The sequence below is a fragment of the Ahaetulla prasina genome, chromosome 1 (assembly GCF_028640845.1).
Source record: "Ahaetulla prasina isolate Xishuangbanna chromosome 1, ASM2864084v1, whole genome shotgun sequence".
In the NCBI taxonomy this organism is placed as follows: Eukaryota; Metazoa; Chordata; class Lepidosauria; order Squamata; family Colubridae; genus Ahaetulla; species Ahaetulla prasina.
Window position 1 is genome coordinate 126911485 of NC_080539.1, and position 24290 is coordinate 126935774.

A 24290-nucleotide genomic window follows, 5' to 3' on the forward strand; every position below is an offset into this window, starting at 1 on the left:
TCTCCTAACTTTTTCTCAGCACACATTGATACTATTAAAATTATAGTTTTGCATGTTCAGGGAGATTTTTAAAAAGTTTTTACTTTTTTAAGTTTTGGAATTGGTTTAATTTGAGTACTGTGTATGTGTAAAATATTTTAAAAATGCAATTGCTCTTCAGTCTGTTTCAAGGGCATGGAATGGTTAAACATGTAGAATAACCTTTTTTTAGCTGAACTTATTAGCCTGTTTTTTGATTAGCAACTCAATACAGAACTCTTTTATCAATTTGTTTTAGAAACTATTAACACCTTGGAAGGAATCCCTTAGATATCTGGATTAATTAGTGGTATAATTATGTAGAAATGACGCTTTTTGTCTGAAACCTAACTTCCTTCACTGAGAAAGCGTAAAATTATATCAAAGGTACATATAAGATTTTCTCAGTATGTTTTCACAGTATGTAAGACTGCAACCCTTTATGCCTATTTGCAAATACTATTGAAATCACTGTAACTCTTAACTTTCATATGCACATGTGATCAGGCTATGCACATAATCCTCTTTAACAATTTTATAATTGTTTTTAGCATATTATAAAATTAATGCTTAAGAAATCCATTCTTGAATATTCTGATTATTATTATTATCAAGGTTTGTTTTATATAGGGTCAGGGTCAAATGTTATGATTACAAAAAGTATTTTAAATTTAAAACTGAGCACATCTATTTATTTGTGCAAAGTGTTGATAGAATTTATTACAAACTAATACTTATTAATATTTATTAGTAACTAGTACAAAGTGTCGGTAGAATTTATTACTAACTAAACATACATGCATATGTTTTATATTAAGTTGTTAATTGAAATATTTTTTCTTAGTATAGTAGGTGAGAAAATGTAGTATGATAAATCAATGAATAAATATCAGATTACTATAAATGCTTCACAAAATGATGTTGAAAATATTTTTTTAATTATTAATCCGATTGTTAGCAGTTTCAGCACCTACCAACAGCTTGGGACATCTTACAAAACAACACAAATAATGTGTCAACAAAGTTTTACACTTGTTTAGATGCATTCTTTGCTGAATAAGTGTGAAAACTGAATACTGTTACTGACATACCAACCATTTTATGTTTATGTTGTAAATTGGAGTAAAAGTCAGAAAAGACTGTTACTTTAAGTATTACATTTCATTTAGAACAGTACATAAGTATATATGAATTTTGTGTCATGAAAGAAAGGTTGAATAGATTTCATATTTAAAAAAGTTACTATTATAAAGGCATTACAGTATAAAGGGGATTCCTGCCATTCCTTTAACTCTTTGGTTTATATTACCTACTAAGGTATCCTTGTGAAATTAGTCACTGATTTCAGTATTTTCAACCAGCTGCTAAAATACTAATTTCTTCTTGAATAAAAACATGGAGGCAAAGTAGTTTAATGCCCTTAGTTTACACACAATCAGCATGAGAGTACAATTCTTAAAATACTTTAATACAAAGATATTTTTTCTTTCAGTAATATTGCTGGATTCTAAAGCACAACAGACAGATTTGGAATGGATTTCTTCTCCTCCCAATGGGGTAAGCATATAATTTAAATCAAAATCCAAAAGCTGAATGAGTAGTTTAAATGAACTTGCTCAAAATTCCTTGAATAAAACTTACTGTGAAAAATTTCTGTTCTGAAAAACATTGTGATTCAGATACAAACTAATACAGATATTTTCTTAGCTGTTAAATACCTTAAACTGCGGCATATCTCAACGAACTTTTTTTTAAATATGAGTAATATTTCAATTTTCATTCTTGAAAACAGCTTTACTGATCATAATGTTGAATATTATTTGCATCATTCTATGTAATTAATGTATAATTATATTCTATTAATACGTTATAATTAATATTCCAGGTACTTAATCATTCTTGTAAAGTTTCTAAATTCAAGGTCAATTTTTCTGGCTTTAAGGCAGAAATTTGTATCTTTAATTCACATTTTTTTCAAAGCAAGGTTATCTTGTTGATTTCTGAAAATATCCTTATAAACAATTGTTTCATTATTGATTTAAATAATTAACTTTCAGACCTCATTTGGAACTAATTTACTCTCAGGCTTCAGTTCTTAATATGGTAAAAATATTTGTAAGGCCCTTGTAGTGAAAGGACAGAGCATAATTTTGAATAATATATAATTATTTCAAAGATTATTTAAGTAGCTATGACATGATTGAATACATTAGCTTTAGAAACGGCAATCAAATAAGTATTTATTTTCTAAATTCTCTGTGAAGCTTGATTATTTTAAATGGATTTCTAGTGCCTGTCATTTAGAGTAGGTCATATTAATACAAGTTTCAAATAAAAGTTTATACAATCAAGCCTTTAATCTGGCACTTATAAGGAAATCTGGAACCAAAAGAAAGTGAATTCTGAGTGGAGATGTAGAAGTGTGACAAATCCTGTAAATAAAAAGAATGAAAACTTGAAAGTCTGTTAACTAAAAAGAAAGATCATAAAATCAATCCAGGCACTGGCTGGAAACAAATCTAATGGTTTTTGGAATGTATGAAATGTTAGCTGAATGCTTAAGAAGAGAATTAACTTAAATAGTAGCAGTTCACACTGAAGGAAGTCTTTTAAGAAGAGGATTAGAACAATTTTAGAATAAAATTGTGATAGTCCAGCTTTGAAACAGTAAAAACATGTGCATTGTTCAGAGAGAGGGAAATAAAAACGTTGAACAGTAATCCAAATATAACTCAGGGATGGGCAGTGCCTGAGAGTTGACAATTGTAATATACTGTATTGTATGTATATTGTATACATAAAAATGTAATATACTTTTGGGTGACCAAAATGATGCAAAGATAGGAGCAGTAAAACCATTGGGTTTTTTTCCCTGGTTTTTTATTGAAATTTAGTATGAGTTTATTGATATTTTTTAAAAAAAATACTATTTTAAAATATTAAAGTTATTATAATACTTTCCCCATAGTTTGGTAACATACATTCATTGAGGTTAACAAGAAAGCATTCCATTGATTCCTAGCAACTCTCATAATTTGGTTGTGGGAGTTGCAGAAGATATAGAAGGCTTCCATTCATCCAAGACATATGCTATATAGGCAACAGTTACTGACTGTTTAGATCACACTTGCAAATATGTCCTATTAAAAATCAATGATCTGATTAATGGTTTGTTTTAATATGCTTTCCATAGATAATGCAGCTCAGTAAGAGTCTCTAATACACCTTTAGCGTGTAAACGCTATGTATTGTGCTTAAGAAGGCTTTCCTTTAATAGTCACATTCCTTGACTTATTAATCGTTAAGTGACAAGTAAGAATGTGCTTAGTTTTAATGCCTATCATAGTTTATTAATTATTAAGAAATCGGGATTAATGTCTAAAACACTTAGCTCCTTCCCTGTCCTGGTACTGATGTTGCCTTTGTTTTCTGGCGTCAAGTACAACTGTATTTGATCAATAATGATTAATCAGCAGTGGTTAAAGTTAGGATTATGAAAGTATTTCATATAACTTAGTAAAGATAGAACCTGGAAAATAGTCATTACTGTCAATGCTTATGTCAATGTTGTGATGGCAGTAATGGCATTAAATAAGCTTTCCTTATTGCATGAATTACAGGTACAGAACCTTAAATAATCAACTGAACTTGCAAGGCATGTAATGTTTAGGACACAATGTAAAATTTACCAAACATTTTTTTTTTATTATTATTATGCTGCAAAATTTTCAGTGGTATATCAGATAACGATTGCGCTTTATATCAGCAAAACATTTGTAAATATAATTAAATTGAACTCTAGATTCATATAGCTATTTTGGAAACTAACCACATTAGTGGTTACATATTTGCCATTTTTGGTAATGCAACTTCAGTTTGTTTATATTAGAATGACATATATTGAAGATTTGAGTTTTACTTGAGTAAATTTGAAATATAAAACTGATTCTAATGTCAGTTAAAATTATTATATTTTATTTGAAAATAGATTATTTCAGTTTAAAAAGTTTAGTCGTGTTACATATAACTTATCCGAAATGTTATGATTGTTCAGTGGCTCATCTAAAATGGCATTTCATAATTTCAGGCTGTTTCAGGAACAATAGTTATAAAAATGAATTATAGGAACATTTTTTTCCATGTGAATTTGCTAAAAAATTACCAAGGTTCAATTAGCTATTTCTTCTTCACATTTTGGACAAATTACTTTTACTAAGATTGAGAGTAATTTTATTTATGAACTAATCTTATTACTGTTTATTTCTTCCTTCAGGAAAAGAAAATAGATTCAGTAATGTTCCTGAAATGTCGGAACATTCTATAGTGGGCATCGGGTGGGGCTGGAGTGAGAGAGAGCAAAATAAAATTTTGTTCCATGAACTCCATTTACATAAAGGTTTACATGAGTCCATTTAAATGGAAATAATATGGACCAGGAAGCTGAATGAGTCAGTTGAATGACAAAAACAAAAACAAAACCGATGAATCAATAATTTAGATATTGGCTAATGCTAATAAATAAAATGGATAAATAGAGAATAAAACAAATCAGAAATGGCTGTCTTTGTGGTTAAGAGTTTACGTGAAAATTTACTATTTAGTTTTTTTTCTAAGGGAAAAAAACAAAATTACACTTTTTTTTAAAAAAGAAACTTGATAACTGTTTGATTTGACATGAATGTAAAATTTCTGACATTACAGTTAGAATATCACATTTCTTGCACATAAGAGAATATTTTGAGGGTACATTATTTTCATATATCTCAAATTGATGCAGTAGAAAACGTTAATTGATAGAATTTTATGTATGTAGGTACACATATTTATTAGGCTCTAATAAAATTAACCATATCATAAGATCAGCTTGGAATCCTATTGTTTGTGGAGCTGGCCAATAGTGATACTTCTCTCTCTACCAAATGGATTTAAATTTTAGTCCTTATAAAATACAGTCGAGACACTATTGAACAATTGTTGGAATAGATTTGACTGCTCAACTGGGTTTTAAACAATCCTTCTGAAGAAACAGGTGGAAAATGAATTAATTTTTTTTATGTTAAACTACTTATTTTTGAGCTGGCCCTATGCAGCAATAATAGTTTATCTCAATATTGGAATGCAACCCATTGTTTAGAGAATTGGTAATGCAATATTTTGGAAGTTCTTCCGCATTGACCATACTGCTGTTTATGCAGTATGCTAATTTCATGTTTTTAACATTTTACTTCATTGACCATCTTTTTATAGAGTGGATAGATACAGTGGTCACCATATTGGTTGTTCACACTAGAATTAACATTTCAAATTAGGGATGCTTAATACTTGCCACTGTTACATCTGCCTGTAAATTTATTCTATTAGGCATTGAATCATATCATTCCTTTCCGTTTTTAAATAGTTTCTCATTCCATGCTAAAAAGTTGTAAGCTGTTAAAACATATGCTATGGCTATTAGTAGTTGGGAAAAAAGCCTTGATGGTATATAATCTTGTACTATATTTATTGTCTAATTTTTCTCTGTTAGAAAAGTTTACCTTAGTATGGATAACTATTCCTTTATGTTCCAGTGGGAAGAAATCAGTGGACTGGATGAAAACTATACACCTATACGAACATACCAGGTATGCCAAGTCATGGAACCCAACCAAAATAATTGGCTGCGGACTAACTGGATCACGAAAGGCAATGCACAAAGGATTTTTGTAGAACTAAAATTCACTCTGAGGGATTGTAATAGCCTTCCTGGAGTCCTAGGGACATGTAAAGAAACGTTCAACTTGCATTATTATGAAACAGACTATGACACTGGAAGGAGTATCCGAGAAAGCCAGTATGTAAAAATAGACACTATTGCGGCTGATGAAAGCTTTACCCAAGGTGACCTTGGAGAAAGAAAAATGAAACTCAATACAGAAGTGAGAGAGATTGGACCTCTGTCCAAAAAAGGATTCTACCTTGCATTTCAGGATGTAGGGGCTTGTATTGCTCTGGTTTCTGTCAAAGTGTACTATAAGAAGTGCTGGTCCATAATTGAGAACTTAGCGATTTTTCCAGACACAGTAACTGGGTCAGAGTTCTCCTCCTTAGTTGAGGTCCGAGGAACCTGTGTCAGTAGTGCGGAAGAAGAAGCAGAAAACTCTCCTAGAATGCATTGTAGTGCAGAAGGAGAATGGTTAGTGCCAATTGGGAAGTGTATCTGCAAAGCTGGCTTCCAACAAAAAGGAGACACGTGCGAACGTAAGTAAAAAACGTATTTACATAGTTCCTTTTTTAAAAAAACTGTTTTTAACAAATGCCACTTTAATGGAAGTGTTGCCTTACTTAATTCATAGAAGCCAGAAATTGGAGTGTCTGACACTAAAGAAACAAATTCTGTTCAGGAATGGAAATCAATAATTGGATGTTGCATTTAGAAAAGCCATTAAAGTAACTGTCAAACTAAACAGTAGTTTACCTTTCCTAATGCTATTACATACAAGCAGTTACATAACATTTTATAAGAGATAGGCCAAAAAAGCTATTTAGTACTTAATGATTCTTTAAAGTAACACTTGAGAAAAGTGTGCCTTGCAGAAAGGGTATCATCAATAATCCAAGGATTACCGTTCTTGCAGTATATTCACTAGCTAATTTGGGAAACAGTGCGGAAACTTTTAAAAATATAATGCGTTTCTGATTAACATACTGAAAAGCAGCTCAGAATGTAGTATTGATAGGAAAGCTAAGGATATGTGGAATATTTTTTTTTAAAAAAAGGAAAAGGAGCACAATAAATAGTTTCTTTAAACACTCATATCTGAAATCTTGGAATAGAACTCAGAGCTGAAAACAGGCAGCAGGAGAATAGAATAGAAAACAGGTGAGCATACCTGTTTTTCCCCTTTTACTTTTTTGCAGCCCCTGGCATGCTGTAAAAGTTTAGATGATTTCCAGAGCAGATTTTGAATTGAGATTTAGGAATTGCAAAATATATAAAGGCATACTTTAATTTTTGTCTGCAAAACTGCTTCTATCAGTGGAACCAAATTATTGGCTCCTTCTTTTTAACTGGAAGAAGGAGAAAAAATTTGATCTGAAAGACTATTTTCAGAAATTAGATATCTCACAAGTTGTGTATAGATAGTATTTGTCAAGACTGACAAAATGCTGACTTTGTGTGGGCAGCGGGCACAGATATACCTCTTTAGAATAAACATTCTCCTTTATTAGATATGCTGGGGGCTGAGGGGGGTATTTCCAAGAAATACCAAACTAAATTGACTATATAATAACATAACATAATAACAGAGTTGGAAGGGACTTTGGAGGTCTTCTAGTCCAAACCCCCTGCCCAGGCAGGAAACTACACCATTTCAGACAAATGGCTATCCAACATTTTTTTAAAAAATTCCAGTGTTGGAGCATTCACAACTTCTGCAGGCAAGTTTTTCCACTTAGTGATTGTTCTAACTGTCAGGAAATTTGTCCTTAGTTCTAAGTTGCTTCTCTCCTTGATTAGTTTCCACCCATTGTTTCTTGTTCTACCCTCAGGTGCTTTGGAGAATAGTTTGACTCCCTCTTCTTTGTGGCAACCCCTGAGATATTGGAACACTGCTATCATGTCTCCCCTAGTCCTTCTTTTTATTAAACTAGACATACTGAGTTCCTGCAACCGTTCTTCATATGTTTTAGCCTTCAGTCCCCTAATCATTTTTGTTGCTCTTCTTTGTACTCTTTCTAGAGTCTCAGCATCTTTTTTACATCGTGGCGACCAAAACTGAATGCAATATTCCAAGTGTGGCCTTACCAAGGCATTATAAAGTGGTATTAACACTTCACGTGATCTTGATTCTATCCCTCTGTTTATGCAGCCGAGAACTGTGTTGGCTTTTTTGGCAGCTGTTGCACACTGCTGGCTCATATCTAAATGGTTGTCCACTAGGACTCCAAGATCCCTCTCACAGTTACTACTATTGAGCAAGGTACCACATATACAGTACCTGTGCATTTTGGTTTTTTTGCCTAAATGTAGAACCTTACCTTTTTCACTGTTGAATTTCATTTTGTTAGTTAGCACCTGTTGTGTCTGCGCCCCCTGAGCTGGCCCTGCTGCCAGAAAGTGACTTGAAGCTGGGCCTGCTGCCAGAAAGTGACTTGGACAGTGAGGGGGAAGGGCTGTCAGGACTTACCTCGGGAGCAACCGCTTCCCTGCTCAGCTCCAGGAGCCAGAAACAGGCCAGGTGGAAGAGATAACGAGGCCTCCATCCCCTGACTCTTCCCCCCCACAGACCACGCCTGCAGACCCAGCTGAGGGCAATCAGGCTTGGTTGAACCCTAGGTTTCATAGGCAGGAGAGGAAGGAACAACAGAAGCAAGGGTGGGGCAGGCCTAGGAAGTGCTGAGTCATGGAGCCACACCCCACAGGATATAAAAGGCAGCGAGAGCAACAGGCAAATCCACTGATTAAGAGCTGAAGTTTGTTTCTGGGTGACTCACCAGCGTTGTGGAAGATAACGGAGGTTCTTGGCAGACGCTGGCTATTCTGCTGCCAGAGCTGATAGTGCTGGCTAATTAAGCCATCACTCGGACGGAGGCGAGGGAGGACAGAACAGCGCCCAATGTTCGAGTCTGTCAGTGCTCAAGTCCATAATGGATTTGATTAGTGTTGTCATGTATGATTTTCTCTTTTTGTAAAAAGAAATTTAATTTACATTAAAACATCAATTTGATAACTTCTGAAAGTCACAGACAACTGGAGTCTTGACTTTTGAACTTCTGACAAAGAATTATGGTTATTGACAATGAAAAATAGACGTTTCATTAGCTATTTACCATTTGGTCTGACTGGTGATGGAGGAGACAAGTAGGGCATTTCCAGTGAAGATATCTGTCATTAAACATATATTTTCTCTGACATATGGATAGTCCTCTTTTAGTGACCACAATTAGGATCAGCAACTTGCTAAGTGAAACTGTAACACTGCTTATGATCTTATTTCAGCTATTCTTTGTTTTATAGACCAGCAAAGGTCATAAAATGCAAGTATTGATAATAAAATTTACTTTTTCATCACCACAGCAAATGTAGCTAAACAAAGCAGTTGCTAAATGAGGACTTCCTGAACCGCTGCTGGCTTTCTTCATTCTTGCTTTTCAAGCCCAAACAAATCTGTTAGCATTGGGTAACAGCTAAATATTGAAAAGGATATTTCAAATATCGAAAAGCTACCCGTGCAAATTAGTTCAATGTCTACATCTTGATTCTGCTTAAAACATTTGCATAATGCTCATCAAATTTCATGATGAGAGTTAGGTTTTCCCACCTAATCTTTAATCTTTTTTTAAAATTGATTTTGCAGTGATCAAAATAATGTTTAATGACACTTTAAACGTTATTGTTTAGGAGAACTTGTTAGAATTAAAAGTTAAAACAGAAGATTGATGGAGATACAGCTGTTATGATTAGAATTCAAGTAAATTGTTTATTAAATAGGGTTCTTAATTTTAAACTTCAGTGATGTCAACTGGAGCATTAAATGATAACTTGCAGTTGAGTGTCTCTCTTGTGTTCATTTTGTAAGAATACTTCTCATGCCGGCTGGCTGCCAGAGAAACTGCTAAAAGAATATATTCTGTTGGAAGTGTTCCAGAATTGAGGGAGACAGGCAATTCTATCATTTCTATTCTTTCGAAACCTGTTCTTGGTAAAAGATTCAAAATGAAGTTTTATTTTACATTTGTTGTGAGAAATGTGTAATTACTAATTACCACTTATATTAAAAAATGTAAGCTGACTAAAGTTTGAGGCACATATCTTTCATTAATTCCTTGGCTCTGATACTTTGGACTTTCTTAGTGATAGCATTAATGTTTAAACAGGTGGTGACAAATGGATGCTGTATAATGATAGCATTCATGGCGAAACTGGTAGCTCGAGACAATCATGGGATCAAATTTGTTATAAACCTAATCCTACTATTAATTCAGTGGAATATTTTGCTTTTGTCAGACTTTGTAGAAGAACCCAAAATCAAATTGTTCTGTGATTTTTAAGTCTTTATTTAATTTGTAAGCTTTGCATTTGATGTATAATGTTTTCACTCTCATATGTATAATGTTTTCACTCTGAGTCCTTCGGGAGAAGGGCGGTATACAAATTAAAATATTATTATTATTATTACTATTACTATTATTATTATTATTATTATTATTATTATTATTATTATTATTATTATTATTATTATTATATAAAAATATTTATTATTATATTTATGGATCATGTAAAAATGAATGTTTGCACTGTAGTTTGGTGCAAAATGTAGTTCTGATGTTTTAATTTCCATATGCATTTACCCAGATCTACATATATTTCAAAGCAGGTTTTTGAATTTGCAAAATTAATAATCTATTCCCAGAAAAATAAAACACCATACACCCAAAGAGCCTGATTTAACCTCCTCCTCCTCCAAACAAGAGTAATTAATATCTAAGTTTTGATGTTGCGAACTGTAATATTGTCCCTGATCCTAGACAAAGGATTACAAAAGAAATCCTTTTCTTTGTAATTTCCTTTTATGAATTAGCTAATTAAGTAAAATGAGGTCTAAAACTCAAGTACATTTCAGTAGATGATATGTGTGTGTGTGTTTAGGATAGTTGTTCAGAGAATTAGTTTTGTAATATTCTTTAAATATTTATAAATTGCAGATTACCCAATATCCTAAGGCAGTTTCTAAACTATGTGAATAATATCAAACTAAAATATAAAATATATTTTTAAATCCTGGTTAAAAAGCATATTTTCAAAGTTTATTGGAAAGCTCTGTTAAAGGCTTAAAACAGCATTAATTGCCATGTTTTCTAAAGGAAATGTGATCCTTTACCAAAGAATGTAACAGCTAAAATTACTTGATTCCAACCTGTCTCCATATAAAATCACAAGCATTAATAAATAGTAGAGATAAAGATTGAGCAGATATTAATGTACTGAGGCAGCTCAGATGTAACATTTTATCCCCACGGTTTTGTATGTCACTACAATCTAATCAACATATGTATATGTTGCTACAGTATACTTTTTCTGAGTGCTGTTGTGCTATATAAATCATTGCTGGGTACAGTGTATTACAGTGTGCAGATCTAGAGAGCTTTAGCTTGTGCACCACAAGTATTCACACAAATTTAACCATTTTGCGTGTAAAACTTAAATTTTGCATTCACTGAAAGTATTAACAGAACGTATTGAAGGGAGTATATATTCAGAAAGGATAATTTTTCTATCTTTGATTTTTCCATCAAAATGCAACTTCTGATATACATTCCATTATATTAATTGTGCTGTTTTGTCTCTTGCGTTGTATTAGTTAAATCTTTTAAGGGCTTTAATCACTAAGTATGCATAAGCTATACATGGGGATAATTGTGGAAAAAATTGCAGAAATTTCTTTTGAAATGGAAAATAGAACTTATCTAATAAGGCATGCACCCTAATTTCTTTTACTTTTGCCCAGTCACTACAGTATCCCTCCCTCCCTCCCTCTCCTCTCCTCTCTCTTTTAATGAATGGGTCAGAAAGAAATGGCATGATTAAAATAGAATGAGCCTTCCTAATACAAATAGTTTAAGTAAGATAGACATATTTCTCTTATTGATAATAATAGTGTTTCTGGAAGATATTTCTACCAATGTAATTGTCAAATAAATTTGTCAAATTATCAAATCAATGAAATTTGGGGAAATACTGTACCCTAAGATTACTTTCTCACTGGTAGAACTCTCATTGTACTATATCCATGATGGCGAACCTATGGCACATGTGCCAGAAGTGGCATGCAGAGCCCTCATGCAGAGCCCTCTCCGTCCCCAGCTGCTCTTCTGGTTTCCGGCATGCACATGTGCTCCAGCCAGCTGGTCTTCATGCACGCCGGAGTGCCATAAACCCAAAGACCAGTGGCCAGCACGTGCATGCACTCCAGCCAGCCGGTCTTCGGGTTTATGGCACCCAGATGTGCATGTCCATCCGCATACATTCTGGTTTCGGCACTGAGTGCCGAAAAGGTTCACCAACACTGTACTATATTCTATAATATATAATTATCATAAAAAATATAAAGTTAAAATTAATGATTGTTTTTCTTGTGTGAGTAAAAAACCCATTCAACAAAAGAAACCATTCTTTTGTTACTTAAAAATGAAAATAATATCAAATTGCTCACATATAGTTATAAAATACTAGACTATTCATACCCATTGGGTCATTGTTTTAGTTGTGTCATCATTTCACAGATAATTACAGAGATCAACAGAATGACTGTAGGTGGCAAAAAAGCAGTAGAAGAGACAGCAATTTCCATATTTCTTCTGGCTTCCCTACTGACTTTTCTTGTGGAAAGTTTTAGGGCAGTGGTTCTCAACCTTTATAGTGCTGCAACCCCTTTAATACAATTCCCCACGATGTGGCGACCCCAACCGCAAAATTATTTTCACAGCGATCTCAGCGTGCCTCAGCAGCCACAGAAGGTGAAAAAAAGCGGCAAACTGTTTTTTTGAATTTATCGCGCGTGAAGCCATATTGGCTAGTGATCTGAATTAATTGTGATTGCCTTAAGGACGGAGGCATTAAAGCGGAGACTCCTCCCCTATTAAGTTTATCGCGCCTGAAGCCAGATTAGGCTAGTGATTGGGAGTGATTGCTTGTGGAGTCAACCATTGGAGCGCGATGCTTCGACTCGCAAGTATACTTCCCATATTTCCAATGGTCTTAGGCGACTCCTGGCAAATCGTCATTCGACTCCCAACGGGGTCGCGACCCACAGGTTGAGAACCGCTGTTTTAGGGAGAGAGGCAATGGAGAAACTGGCAGGGAAAATCGGAAGATGCTTGTATAAGTCTCCCCCATCCAGGCACTATCCTTCCAATCTCCCTGTGCACATGCCATGTTGAGCACTTGCATATCCTTGTGCACCTTCCCCAACCCATACGACAACTTTGTGCACCCTCCCTTACCTACACTCCATTCTTGTTCACTCTCCCAGAATTACATTCTTGTGATCTTGGCCAGCTGCTCTACCCTTGCACACCATCCCTGACCCTTGCCACATCTCTCAGGCACCCTCTTACTTCCCCACCATTTAGTTGCCTGATGGACTTGGAGTTGCAACTTCCCGCCAGTTTCCCCACTGACCTTGTACTTTGCTTGGGGAAAACAGAGTCACCACAGCAGTACATTGGTGTTGGTGGCTACAACGTTTTCAAATTTAAATCCCATGGGAGTAATGGGTCCTGGATTTGGGGCACGTTCTGTAAGTTTGAAAATTGGTGGCTTTTTGGTTTGACAGTAGTCACCCTATAATGTGCTGGTTCACCCAGTTGAACAGGCAGACAGAAATGTTTTAGTAATATAGAGATTTCCTATAGTGCAAAGATGTTTTTTCAGTGTGCATGAAATATACATGAAATGAACTTGGGCATTTCTTCTCTATTTCTTAATTTAAGCTCTTTGTTTCTTGTCTTTGTTTCAACAAATCTGCTCCCTCTTGCATGTGGAAGCTCTTTGGATAGTTTAGAATATTTTAGTTAATAGAGAATTTTATTCCTATAGTTATAATATAATATAATATAACAACAGAGTTGGAAGGGACCTTGGAGGCCTTCTAGTCCAACCCTCTGCCCAGGCAGGAAACTCTACACCATCTCAGTCAGATGGTTATCCAACATTTTCTTAAAAATTTCCAGTGTTGGAGCATTCACAACTTCTGCAGGCAAGTTGTTCCACTTATTGATTGTTCTAACTGTCAGGAAATTTGTCCTTAGTTCTAAGTTGCTTCTTTCTTTGATCAGTTTCCATCCATTGCTTCTTGTTCTACCCTCAGGTGCTTTGGAGAACAGCCTGACTCCCTCTTCTTTGAGATATTGGAACACAGCTATCATGTCTCCCCTAGTCCTTCTTTTTATTAAACTAGACATAACTGAGTTCCTGCAACCGTTCTTCATATGTTTTAGCCTCCAGTCCCCTAATCATCTTTGTTGCTCTTCTCTGCACTCTGCACTCTAAGTTAATTACTTAGTAGAATGGTTGTACCTTCCATGTGTCTGAACTGGGGAGTCCAAGTGGCGTTACAGTTCTGCTCTTTAATGCCAACCAGAAAAAAGAAAAAGAAATGTGTATACTGAAGCACAATAATAGAAAGAATCAACTTGGACCGTGCAAATTGCAATATTGGGCATATATAGTATATGAAATTAGATTTCGGGATACCTCCTAAAAAAGAAATGTAGTTGTCAAGGGACATTTTACGGACTTGGAAATTTGGTCTTTACGTGGGTTTGTAGAAGTAACAAACTGGGATCTACATTTCCATAAATAATTTGCATACATATATAAATGGCATATAATTTCCCTTGTGCTTGTGTTATAATAATACTGTCTTGAAATAAGTTTTGTTACTCCGTGTCCAGACAGTATATGAATATTAACTATTCCCTTTACTTCCTTTTACTGTTTAATATTGCTTATCTTCCATTTAATCAGCTGAATGTTAGATTCAATCGTTCTTTACAGTAACAAGTTCATAATGACAACACAGCTTATCAAAACTCTTTTTTTCTCTAAAAGATTCAGTGCATCAGCTTTCCTTTTAACAAAAATTGTGTTAAATATTTGCACTCATTTTTGTAATATTTATATTACATAGAAACCCTCATATCTGTAATACAATGGCTATTATTTTATAGAAAATTGTTTTAAATTTAAAATAATTTTAAAATGGTTTGCTATAAATATAGATATATACACTTTCCAATCAGTGTATTGTATCTCTGTGTGTGGATTAAGATGCATTGAATTAGGTGGCAGAGAGCCAGTATCACATGGTTATGTTACATTTCTTACTGGAAACCAGGAGATCATGATTTGGATAATCTTGATCACACACTTTCAGCAGTAGGAAGAAAGTAGTGACAAACCATTGAAATTATTGCCAAGAAAACTGATGGATGGATTTATCCAGACTGTTTCCATGAGGCAAGACTGACTTGAATGCATTTTTAATATGTTTGTTTGTTTGCTACCCATTTTGCCACAAGGTGACACTGGGTGACATATAAGGTTATATATAAATTATGCCTAAAACAGTGGCAAAAACATGGAGAGGTAGTAAACAGAGTGCACAGGAGTTGAGGTGGGATTTGCTATTGGTTGATCAACCATCTGTAGTCTGATGCTCCCTCATGGGGCCCCAAGCCAAATATATGATCTTTGTGTTTTGCCTTAGCGAAGGGGGGGGAAAAGTCACAATATGTCATGTGACACTGCTATGATGACGCGAGTTTGACACCCCTGGTGTAGCTGAATAAAATCAATAAAGTTTTTATTGAATGTGGACATAGAGGTATTAAGTCTGAAAATTTATGAATTAATTTGTTTCATACTGATGTGCTGTAAGAGGTAAAGTGTCATTTCTGTAAGTTTTTCAGCATAACATGAATAATTGTAAAACCTGAACAAGTGATTGTGAAAGACCAAAGGAGGGATTTGGGAGTTTTATAAGGGAACTTTACCTTTTATTTCGAGGGGAAAGCCCTTCAGGATCTCCTTTCATAATAAATAGGAGGAGATACACAATGGCTGCTATATGCTCCAATAATCATTCTGACTTGACAGTCTAATAGTTAACAATAGCCATTACTATCAACACATTATGGAAAATAATGTGAGATATGCTTGGTAGAAACAGATTTGGGAGAGAGACAGTAATGATTTCCAATTGTTTATTCTTTTTCCTATCATACATAACTATTTTGGCACTTTGTTTATTATTTTTCAGTTCCATATTTCTTGCTGCAATTTGCTGCATCATATCGTATATAGTAAATCACTCAGTCTTCTCCAATACCATGAGAAAAGTGAATGTCCATCACACACTCTTTCAATACACACTCTATGCAGTTCTGTGTTGCTCTGTTATATAGTATTAATCAGGCTAAATAAAGTGGGAATAGAAGAATGGAACTAAAACATAGAGCAGTTATGGCAAACCTTTTCGGCACCTAGTGCCCAAAAGTGTGTGTGCATGTGTACGTGCTGAAGCGCCAGAAACCCCAAGAACAGCTGGGTAGCATGCAGTTTTTGGCTGTCCTGTTTTTTGGCCATTTTTGGCCTGGAAAATGGCCTGTTTTTTGGCCGTTTTCTGGACCATTTTCAGGCCGTTTTTCAGGCCAAAAGCCGCCTGGAAAATGGCCCAGAAAAATGGCCTGTTTTTTGATCATTTTTTAGGCCGTTTTCAGGCCATTTTCCGGTGCTCCGGTGCCTGTGAAAACCATCTGGCTGGAAACCAGAAGAGCAGCTGGTGACAACGTGTGTGCCCACGGAGAAGTCTCTGTATGCCACCTCTGGCACATGTGTCATAGGTTCGCCATCACAGCCATAAAGTATCCATTATTAATTATATCAACAGTTTTGATACTCAATTTTTCATTACTTTCACAGAACAAAATAACCAAAATATACTGCAGTTCATGGTATTCCTTTGTGATCCCCACCCCCCTTTTGACATTAAGGAACATCTTGTCTGGTTGCCTTTATATGATATTTTAACTTTTTTTACAAAAGTTATTCCATCACTTCAGAACAGACAGTTCTGAACTGATGGAATAACTTTTGTAAAAAAAAATAATAACAATGAACAGCTGGATTATATGAAGTAAAATGCGTAAGTGTAAATGAGAATTTTGTATACGAATTTTTTTCTTTCTTTTTTAAATGAAGGAACTTCACAAAATTCAGAAAAATGTTCCAAATCAGTTTGGAATGTACAAATTAGGTCATTTCACAGTAAGAAGTGAACTAAATGACTTCTGAACAGAACCCTACTTACAGCAACAAGTACAGTGGGACATTAGTACTCATTGTTAATTGGTTCTGGGAAACGCTATGAAGTAGCAAAAACGATAAGGACCAAACAGTTTTTTCCCATAAGGAATAATGTAATCAGTCATGAGGCAGCTGACACCAACAAGTTCTAGCTTGTGCATTGAGTACCAAATAATGAGTACTGGGACAAAATGTTCATGTCACAATATCAAAATTTAATGAGTTTCAAAGCAGTTAAGTATCAAGGTACCACTGTACGGTTGCCAGGATTTTTGCCTTCTGAAAGCTTCTGTTACATGTAATCTAAATGTCGATCATTAAAATGCTCCATGCCCTCATTTGAGTTACACAGAATGGATTTTGGGCTGAACCTCTAGTGTTGTTTCCTGAGGTTTCACAAGGCTTTTGCACCAGTTTTTCTTCTGTTGCCGATATACGGCAAAACAGCAGACAGTGTTAATCGTATCTCTGGAATAAACACCATAAACACCAGAAAGATTTGCTCATAGGAATTGCTTAGAAAGTAAAATAGTCAGGGCAGATAAATTGAACTGATACAAAACATCAACATATACAGAATTAGTAAGGATGATAAAGGAGAACCTCATTGATTTTCTCTAGACCAGAGATATCAAATTCAATATCATTGAGGGTTGTGTTTGACCTTGGGGGCCTGGGGTGGGCGTGCCCAGCTCAACATCACTTGTCTCGTCGGGGGTGCCTGTGGTGTCCTGAGCATTCTGCCAGTGGAAATGGGCTCCTGAGCTCTGTTTTCACTGGCAGAGGCACTATGGGCTGGTCCTTCACTGTTTCCAGGGTGCCCCCCTTGGGCCAGATCTAAGCAACCCATGGGGCAGATTGGCCCCCAGCCCTTGTGTTTGTCACTCCTGCTCCAGAGTAAATGAGTTTCTAGATTGGCCTACTTTGAGACCACAGAGCCAATATAATGCTCCTAACAAGCTGGAGCATTGAACCTGACCAATTTGATGTGGATGGAGGGGTGAAGGGAAGCTGGCAAGAGAAAGATGAACTTGAAAAGGGGCCAAGTTTTTAACAGAAAAAAAATTTCAGATATTGTCTGCCATTCTATCCCAATGATAGAGACAATTGAATTGAACTCAATGCACTTACTAAATCTGAAAAATGTTTCTATCTCCTCCATTCTTAGTCTATGTTATTACAGTGCTGGAAAGAATTCTAGAAGCTGTCCTCTGTTTAATTGGTAACTTGTTTTGCTTTGTTTGTTAATGCAAGCATATTCAAAATCATGAGACTGTAGTATGAAACTAATTTAGTATTCTATCAAGTTAAATGAGATTTATAATTATATTCCAGCTGTAAAGTTGTTTTCTGGAGGTCTGGTAAATCTGAGTTTTTTGATGAAATATCAAATATAAACCCAGTTTTATCTGTTGTAGATGAAATATTTTATTGTCATACTTTTTCTTCACAATATTGGCTCTTCTCTTACCATCGGGGGTGGCATATTTTGGATCTATTCATGGTGATTGTATACATTGGAATCTCATCAAATGTCTTTGGCAGTGGGAGGCAAAATGAATATGTTTGTCAAGTTTTAAGATTTTTTAGGAATTTAAATTATGTATATCTTTTTCATATTATTATTGTTCAATTTTTATATCCGCTAATATAATATAGTTTTTGTAGTTTAATTCTGAACTATGTACTATAGATGTTACATTGGAAAGAGTATTTCTCCCTAAGACTGCATGTTTCATATTGCATTTTCTTTAAGAAATTACACGTTTAAAAAAGGCCCATCATATCTTTAAAAAACTGATAACAGCCTTCTCCCTTATATGTTTGTTTATAAAACATGACAATATTCCAGGACGGTAAATAACAATACCACGGACTTGTCTTATGTATGTGGCCTTTCCTCTTCAAAACAAAAGTACTCATTTTTTTGAAAAAAACAACAACGGTGTGCAATATAAAGTTTTGTCCTAAGTTGTATATGTAGATTGTTTAAACTAATTAAGGTAGCATAATTATACTTAGGAATTTGAAATATAAATTTTCATGTCACATGTTTTCAACAGCAAGAGTGTATTTCTATATTGGAGAACTAAATACAATTGCATTCAGAGTGTCTATGGAGATTCTCAGTCATCCGGGTCATGGTTGTCCCAAAGATGTTTTTTGAAGAGGCAAATGGACTTTCTGGTTTTTCTTTGAAGAAGCTTGGATGAGAAGCAAAACTTTCTTTTTAAAAAAACCAGAAAGTCCAGTTGCCTCTTCAAAAAAGCATCTTTGAGACAATTGCATACAAAGAAACTTGCTATACCCTTAACATATACAATAACATTCAATTTTCCTTTCCTATAATATTCATTTTATCACCTCTGTACTACAGAAAAGGAAATATAGATCTTTGTTTTAATGTTAGATTTTTGCAGCTATATACTTTAATATACTATATACTTGTTTATATTTAATTTTAGAAAATACAGCACATTCATTATTAATTAGCTCTGAATCGATAACACACATCAGATGCTTGTCAAAAATTGGAGGTTAGGAAAACATTGACATTGATAGATGGACATGACATATATCATTTGGGCATGAATATACAGCATCATTTAGGCATCGTTTGGGAATGATTCTATTAGGGATGAATATGGGCATTTATTTGGGCATGAATCCAATGCAACATGGCTCCGAAGATTTGACAATAGTTCTTTGCCTGAGTTATCCAAGTATAAATAAAATTTACCTGAAACCAGAAGTTTATAAAACCATTGTCGTCTATTAAGAAAAATGTGTATTTTACTTGGCAAATGAAACCAAACATGGTAAAATGAGAATCCAGGGAGGAAATTCAATATGGGTGAAACAGGGTAATATAGATGTGCAAAGAATATATTTGATTCTGTATTTCAATTTTACTTTTTAAATGGAGCAAATAGGATTACCTACCGGGAACATTTTTTTTTCTTTTTTGGCACAGACTTTGGAAAGAACGCAGTCCACAGGCACTGTGCTGTCATCATGGAACTTTCCTTTCCTTATATTATTATAGTTGGCATTGGACATTTTAACCTATCAATTAAGGATCTCCCTGGATCAATTAATTATAACTTGAAAGAACTTGCACCTCTTGAGACAGCCTCTTATTGCTGTGCTTTGGGGCTAATCACTCTGTGAACATCGGTAGAAATCGTGCAGTGACAGTCTGCAGCTGGCCATTCACTTGCATAATTATCAGATGCTTTCAGTTCCCTGAGCCTGGTCCTCAGAATATTTCTTGAAGTCCTTAGGGGCTGATTTTCCTCAGTGCCACAGGTTTCTAATTTAGGAGCATTGCTTTGCATGTTAGGCCAAGGACTATTATTACAAACATGTTAAGGATTTATAATCTTGTGTTTTAGACTTTCTATTCCTATGTGAATAGAGAATGCAAAGCTCTCTAAATGGCCTAGGTATCTTTTCTCTTCCCAGTTAGATGAGTCCGTTATCCTGAGCAATCCAAATTGAGCAAGATGCCAGTGTTTTATTAATTTGATTGTTTTACTGTATTAATGAAATATATCAGGACTCTTTCCTTCTGTCCTTAAATAAATGATTTTATCAAGCAACCATTTTTTTTTTTGCATTCTAAAATTTTTGGAATGTACTGGTAAGTTTTGATTTGCCACTTCGGAACTGTGTTAATGCTTAAGGAGGTATGTAATGGTAGTCCTATAATGTCCCAGAATGTCCCTATTGATCTGCTTAAAAGCAAGAAAACAAAATAACAAAACTCCAAAATAACAAAGCAAATACAACTTCACTTCTAAGAGTTTAAGTTTACTTACTATTTGTTTACATATGGTCTGGGATTAAATAGTACAGTAGTCTTGGGTAAGCAACTTGAATGTTGGGTACCAACTGATATAAAATGATATATAAGTTTCTTTCTTCTCTTCACCCATCAACTTGCCAGTTCCAAAACTAGATTGATAAGGCACATGGAAAGTTGTTGTTGAAAGAGTCACATTTTTTTGTTTTGTTTTTTAGAACCCTATTATGGGCCTTAAATTGATAAGCTAAAAGATGAATGTCCACATATGTAGGTGGTACTTCAAAAGAAATTATTATGATCAGGCCTTCTATTTATATGTTGCAATTTACTGTAAGCAGTAGAGTTATCTAAGGCAGGGCTCCCTAATCTGCAGGCAATGATCTGGCACCAGAAAATGGGCCCTGCAAACAAGTAAACCCCTATTTGTGGGATGCCGGCAGCACATGAAACCACACCCTCTCTGGTCTGCGTAAAAACCTCTCTCCACGGAACCGGTCCCTGGTGCCTAAAAGGTTGGGGGCCACTGATCTAAGGAGTCTAGTTTTTTTTTTTAGTCTTGCTAAAGAAAATCTTTCGTGTAATCCTATCAGATCTAATTCTAGATCCTTCCATTTCATGACAAAACTCTTGAGTCAGCTATAGTAACTAATTATATTACCTGCATTGTACTGCTTGCAGTATTAATACATATGATTGTTTTCATATTGTTTAAAAACTAATACCATTTCAATTTATTTAAGATTGAAAGCTTGTGTTTTTGCTTTTGCTGTTTTCAGTCAGCTGGGATAAAAGCAAAAACACAAGCTTTCAATCTTAAATAAATTGAAATGGTATTAGTTTTTAAAAGTTTTAATACTTAAAAGTTAACACTGAAGATTCACATAGACTATAGGTTTGACTTTATATTTTTTTTTCTTAACTGACTTATCAAAAGGTACAAACACACACTGGAGAAGTTATATGTTAAGTTGCATTTACATTTCATTTATGAGGACTAAAGTGCATGAGAGACTACTTCTCTGATTTAGTTAGAAGAAAATCCTGATCTGCAAATGGATATATATATATGTATGTATGTATGTATGTATGTATGTATGTATATATGTAAATACATTTAGTCTGCCATTTTTAAGGCTTTCATATGCAGTGTGGTGCATTAACATAATGCAAACAATAACTCCTGTTAGGCAAATATGCAAAAATAATGTTGTTTGTGAAGAAATGAGGAAATTGAGGCCAAAGTAAATGATATGGACAAGATGGGATTTGATTCTATCTGTTCCCATTTCTCGACACAAAATGAATTGTTATTTATTTTTTTCACCGATGGCAATGGCATGGCTTATGAGAATACAATTCAAATTGTGCCAGTGAAAAGTGAGACATACATTGTTCTTTTTAGCTAATTCCAGTTCTCTACTTATGCAGAAATATTTGTCAATAGAACTACATTGCTATCACATATTTAAATGGTGATGAGGTGACTAAATAGAATGACTGAGGACAAATATGTACGCTTAAATGTTACAGCGAAAATGCTTATTGTCTATATAATATATATGGCAATAAAAGATTGCACATTATTTAGCCATGGAAGTGATTTAAGTTTATTTATTATGACAAGCAGTAATATGTATTTTCCTTCCTTCCTATATTACTTTGTTTTGTTCTAGTTTGCTCCAGGGAGTTATCTTTCTTCATTGTTTCTGTGATTATGAGTGAAAGGATTATTTTTGCTACGGTAACTTTCACACCATATCTTTTGTACAAGGTAGAAGCTTCCCCCCCCACCCGTATCATTTGACAAGTGAGGTGCAGTAAACAAAAATATATGCTTTATCTTTTAATTTGTTTTCATGTAGGACTATTTAGTATCTTCAGCATCCCAAATTTATTCCTAATATCAAACAGGAGGAAAATCCTGCGCTAGTCCCAGTGATTAGGCCTCCAAATCTCCTTGGAATTTAGCAGAAGGAACCTGGGTTAGACAATTTTTTGGGAAATCGTCAATAAATAAATAAATTAGAAATACAGCATCAACACAACAACCACAAAATAAAGTGTTTCTAGTTTGAAAACTCCAGTTTTATTTTGTCATTTTCACATGGTTATTCAGCATATAGATGTTTGACTACCACTTACAATTTCTAATTTGTCATATTTTTATTGAAATAAAAACAAAAAAAAATTGTGTACTATTTTTACTCTGAGGATAGAATTGCTCCTTTTTATAACAAATGCTACAACTCATAACTTGAACTCACTTACTTCTTACTGAACTTTCGGATGAGTTCAGTGGCATTAATTTTAAAAAACATGGGAAGAGGAAGGTTGGTCTTCCTTTTGTGATATACAAATATAGAAGAATTTTTTGTGGGCTTGTTTCTGAGAACAAAGCTTACCTGTAGGAAATTCAGATTAAGGGCAGTTAAGCAGATGAGCTACATACATATGGGTTAAATTGTGCAGTCATACCACATATCAGTTTCTTCCAGATGCCATTGGAAACTGAGATAAATGCTGCAGCATTTTCTGTGTTGACATGGTGTTTGCCTGTCTGACTGCATCTTCCCAACAGACAGCACTGAAGCAATTACAAAATAAAAAGACATCTGTGCCAAGGCTTGGCTAGTCAAAGAAGGACAAACTCTTGTGTTTAAGGGTATAGAATCCAATCAATGAAAATGTCTGGACCTGTTAGTACCTATGAATCTGAAGGCCACTGGGAAACTCGGAGAGGGTCTTTTGTTGTTGAGATAGAAAAGAGGCCCAAACAGTGACACTTAGGAGGAAAGGGGTCAGCCAGTAGGATCATCCATCTTCCTCAGTGGCAGCTTTCTGTCAGCTTCTAACCCCATTCAGCAGAGGATCTAAACCTCTATTGTTGACACCAGCCAATTCTCAGCCAAGTGTAAATGAAGTTAATATTCACTGACCTTATGCATACCCGATGAAGGCCCTCAGTGTCATCTTGGAAATAATGTTATCTGACACTTCAAAAGCAAGTGCTGCTAGTTTGTGTATTTTTGTGTGTGTGCTGTGCAAGTAAGCAGAACTGTGTTGTTCAGCTATCAAATTGTTTCTCTCCGTTGATATGTATTATCACTTAAGAAAATATTTTTACCCTCTATCAACCTAAATATAAGGTAGAGTTTTGTTGGTTAGTTGGCAGGTTGCTCTTATAATGCTCTACAAGTATATAATATGCTGCACTAGTATATAATGAATGATTGTCATAGATCAATTCTTAGTAAGGAGTATGTGCTAATATTACTAACTATGCATAGCAGTTGTAACACTTAAATATCTGTTTAAATGCAAAATATATTTGAACATTTTTTTCTCTGAAAGGAAGCATGCTGAAAGCATCTAATGATTGTTGCTCTTATTTCTGTTCATTTTTCTTCTGATTGTGTAGAACCTTATTTTCAGATAAGAATGAGCATATATTAATTTAAGAACTGAGAAACTTTTGAATTAAAAAAACAACAACGATCAAAAGTTATTTTATTAAAATGCCACTTTTTCCAAATAGAAACTTTGTAACTAATTCCTCTTATGTTCATGATAAAATAAAAAATTCACAATATGTTGATTCAGGATGGCCTTTTCTGG

At 34.5% G+C, this 24290-nt stretch overlaps 1 protein-coding gene across 4 annotated transcripts in view; it reads left to right on the top strand.

The window, feature by feature from the left end:
* Positions 1-24290, top strand: part of EPHA7 (EPH receptor A7) — a 182848-nt gene that overhangs the window by 3614 nt on the left and 154944 nt on the right. For all 4 annotated transcript variants that reach the window (XM_058175230.1, XM_058175240.1, XM_058175256.1 and 1 more), the window contains exons 2-3: positions 1511-1575; positions 5586-6255. In XM_058175230.1, coding sequence (XP_058031213.1) covers positions 1511-1575; positions 5586-6255 — 735 coding nt within the window. The remainder of the gene's footprint in view (positions 1-1510; positions 1576-5585; positions 6256-24290) is intronic.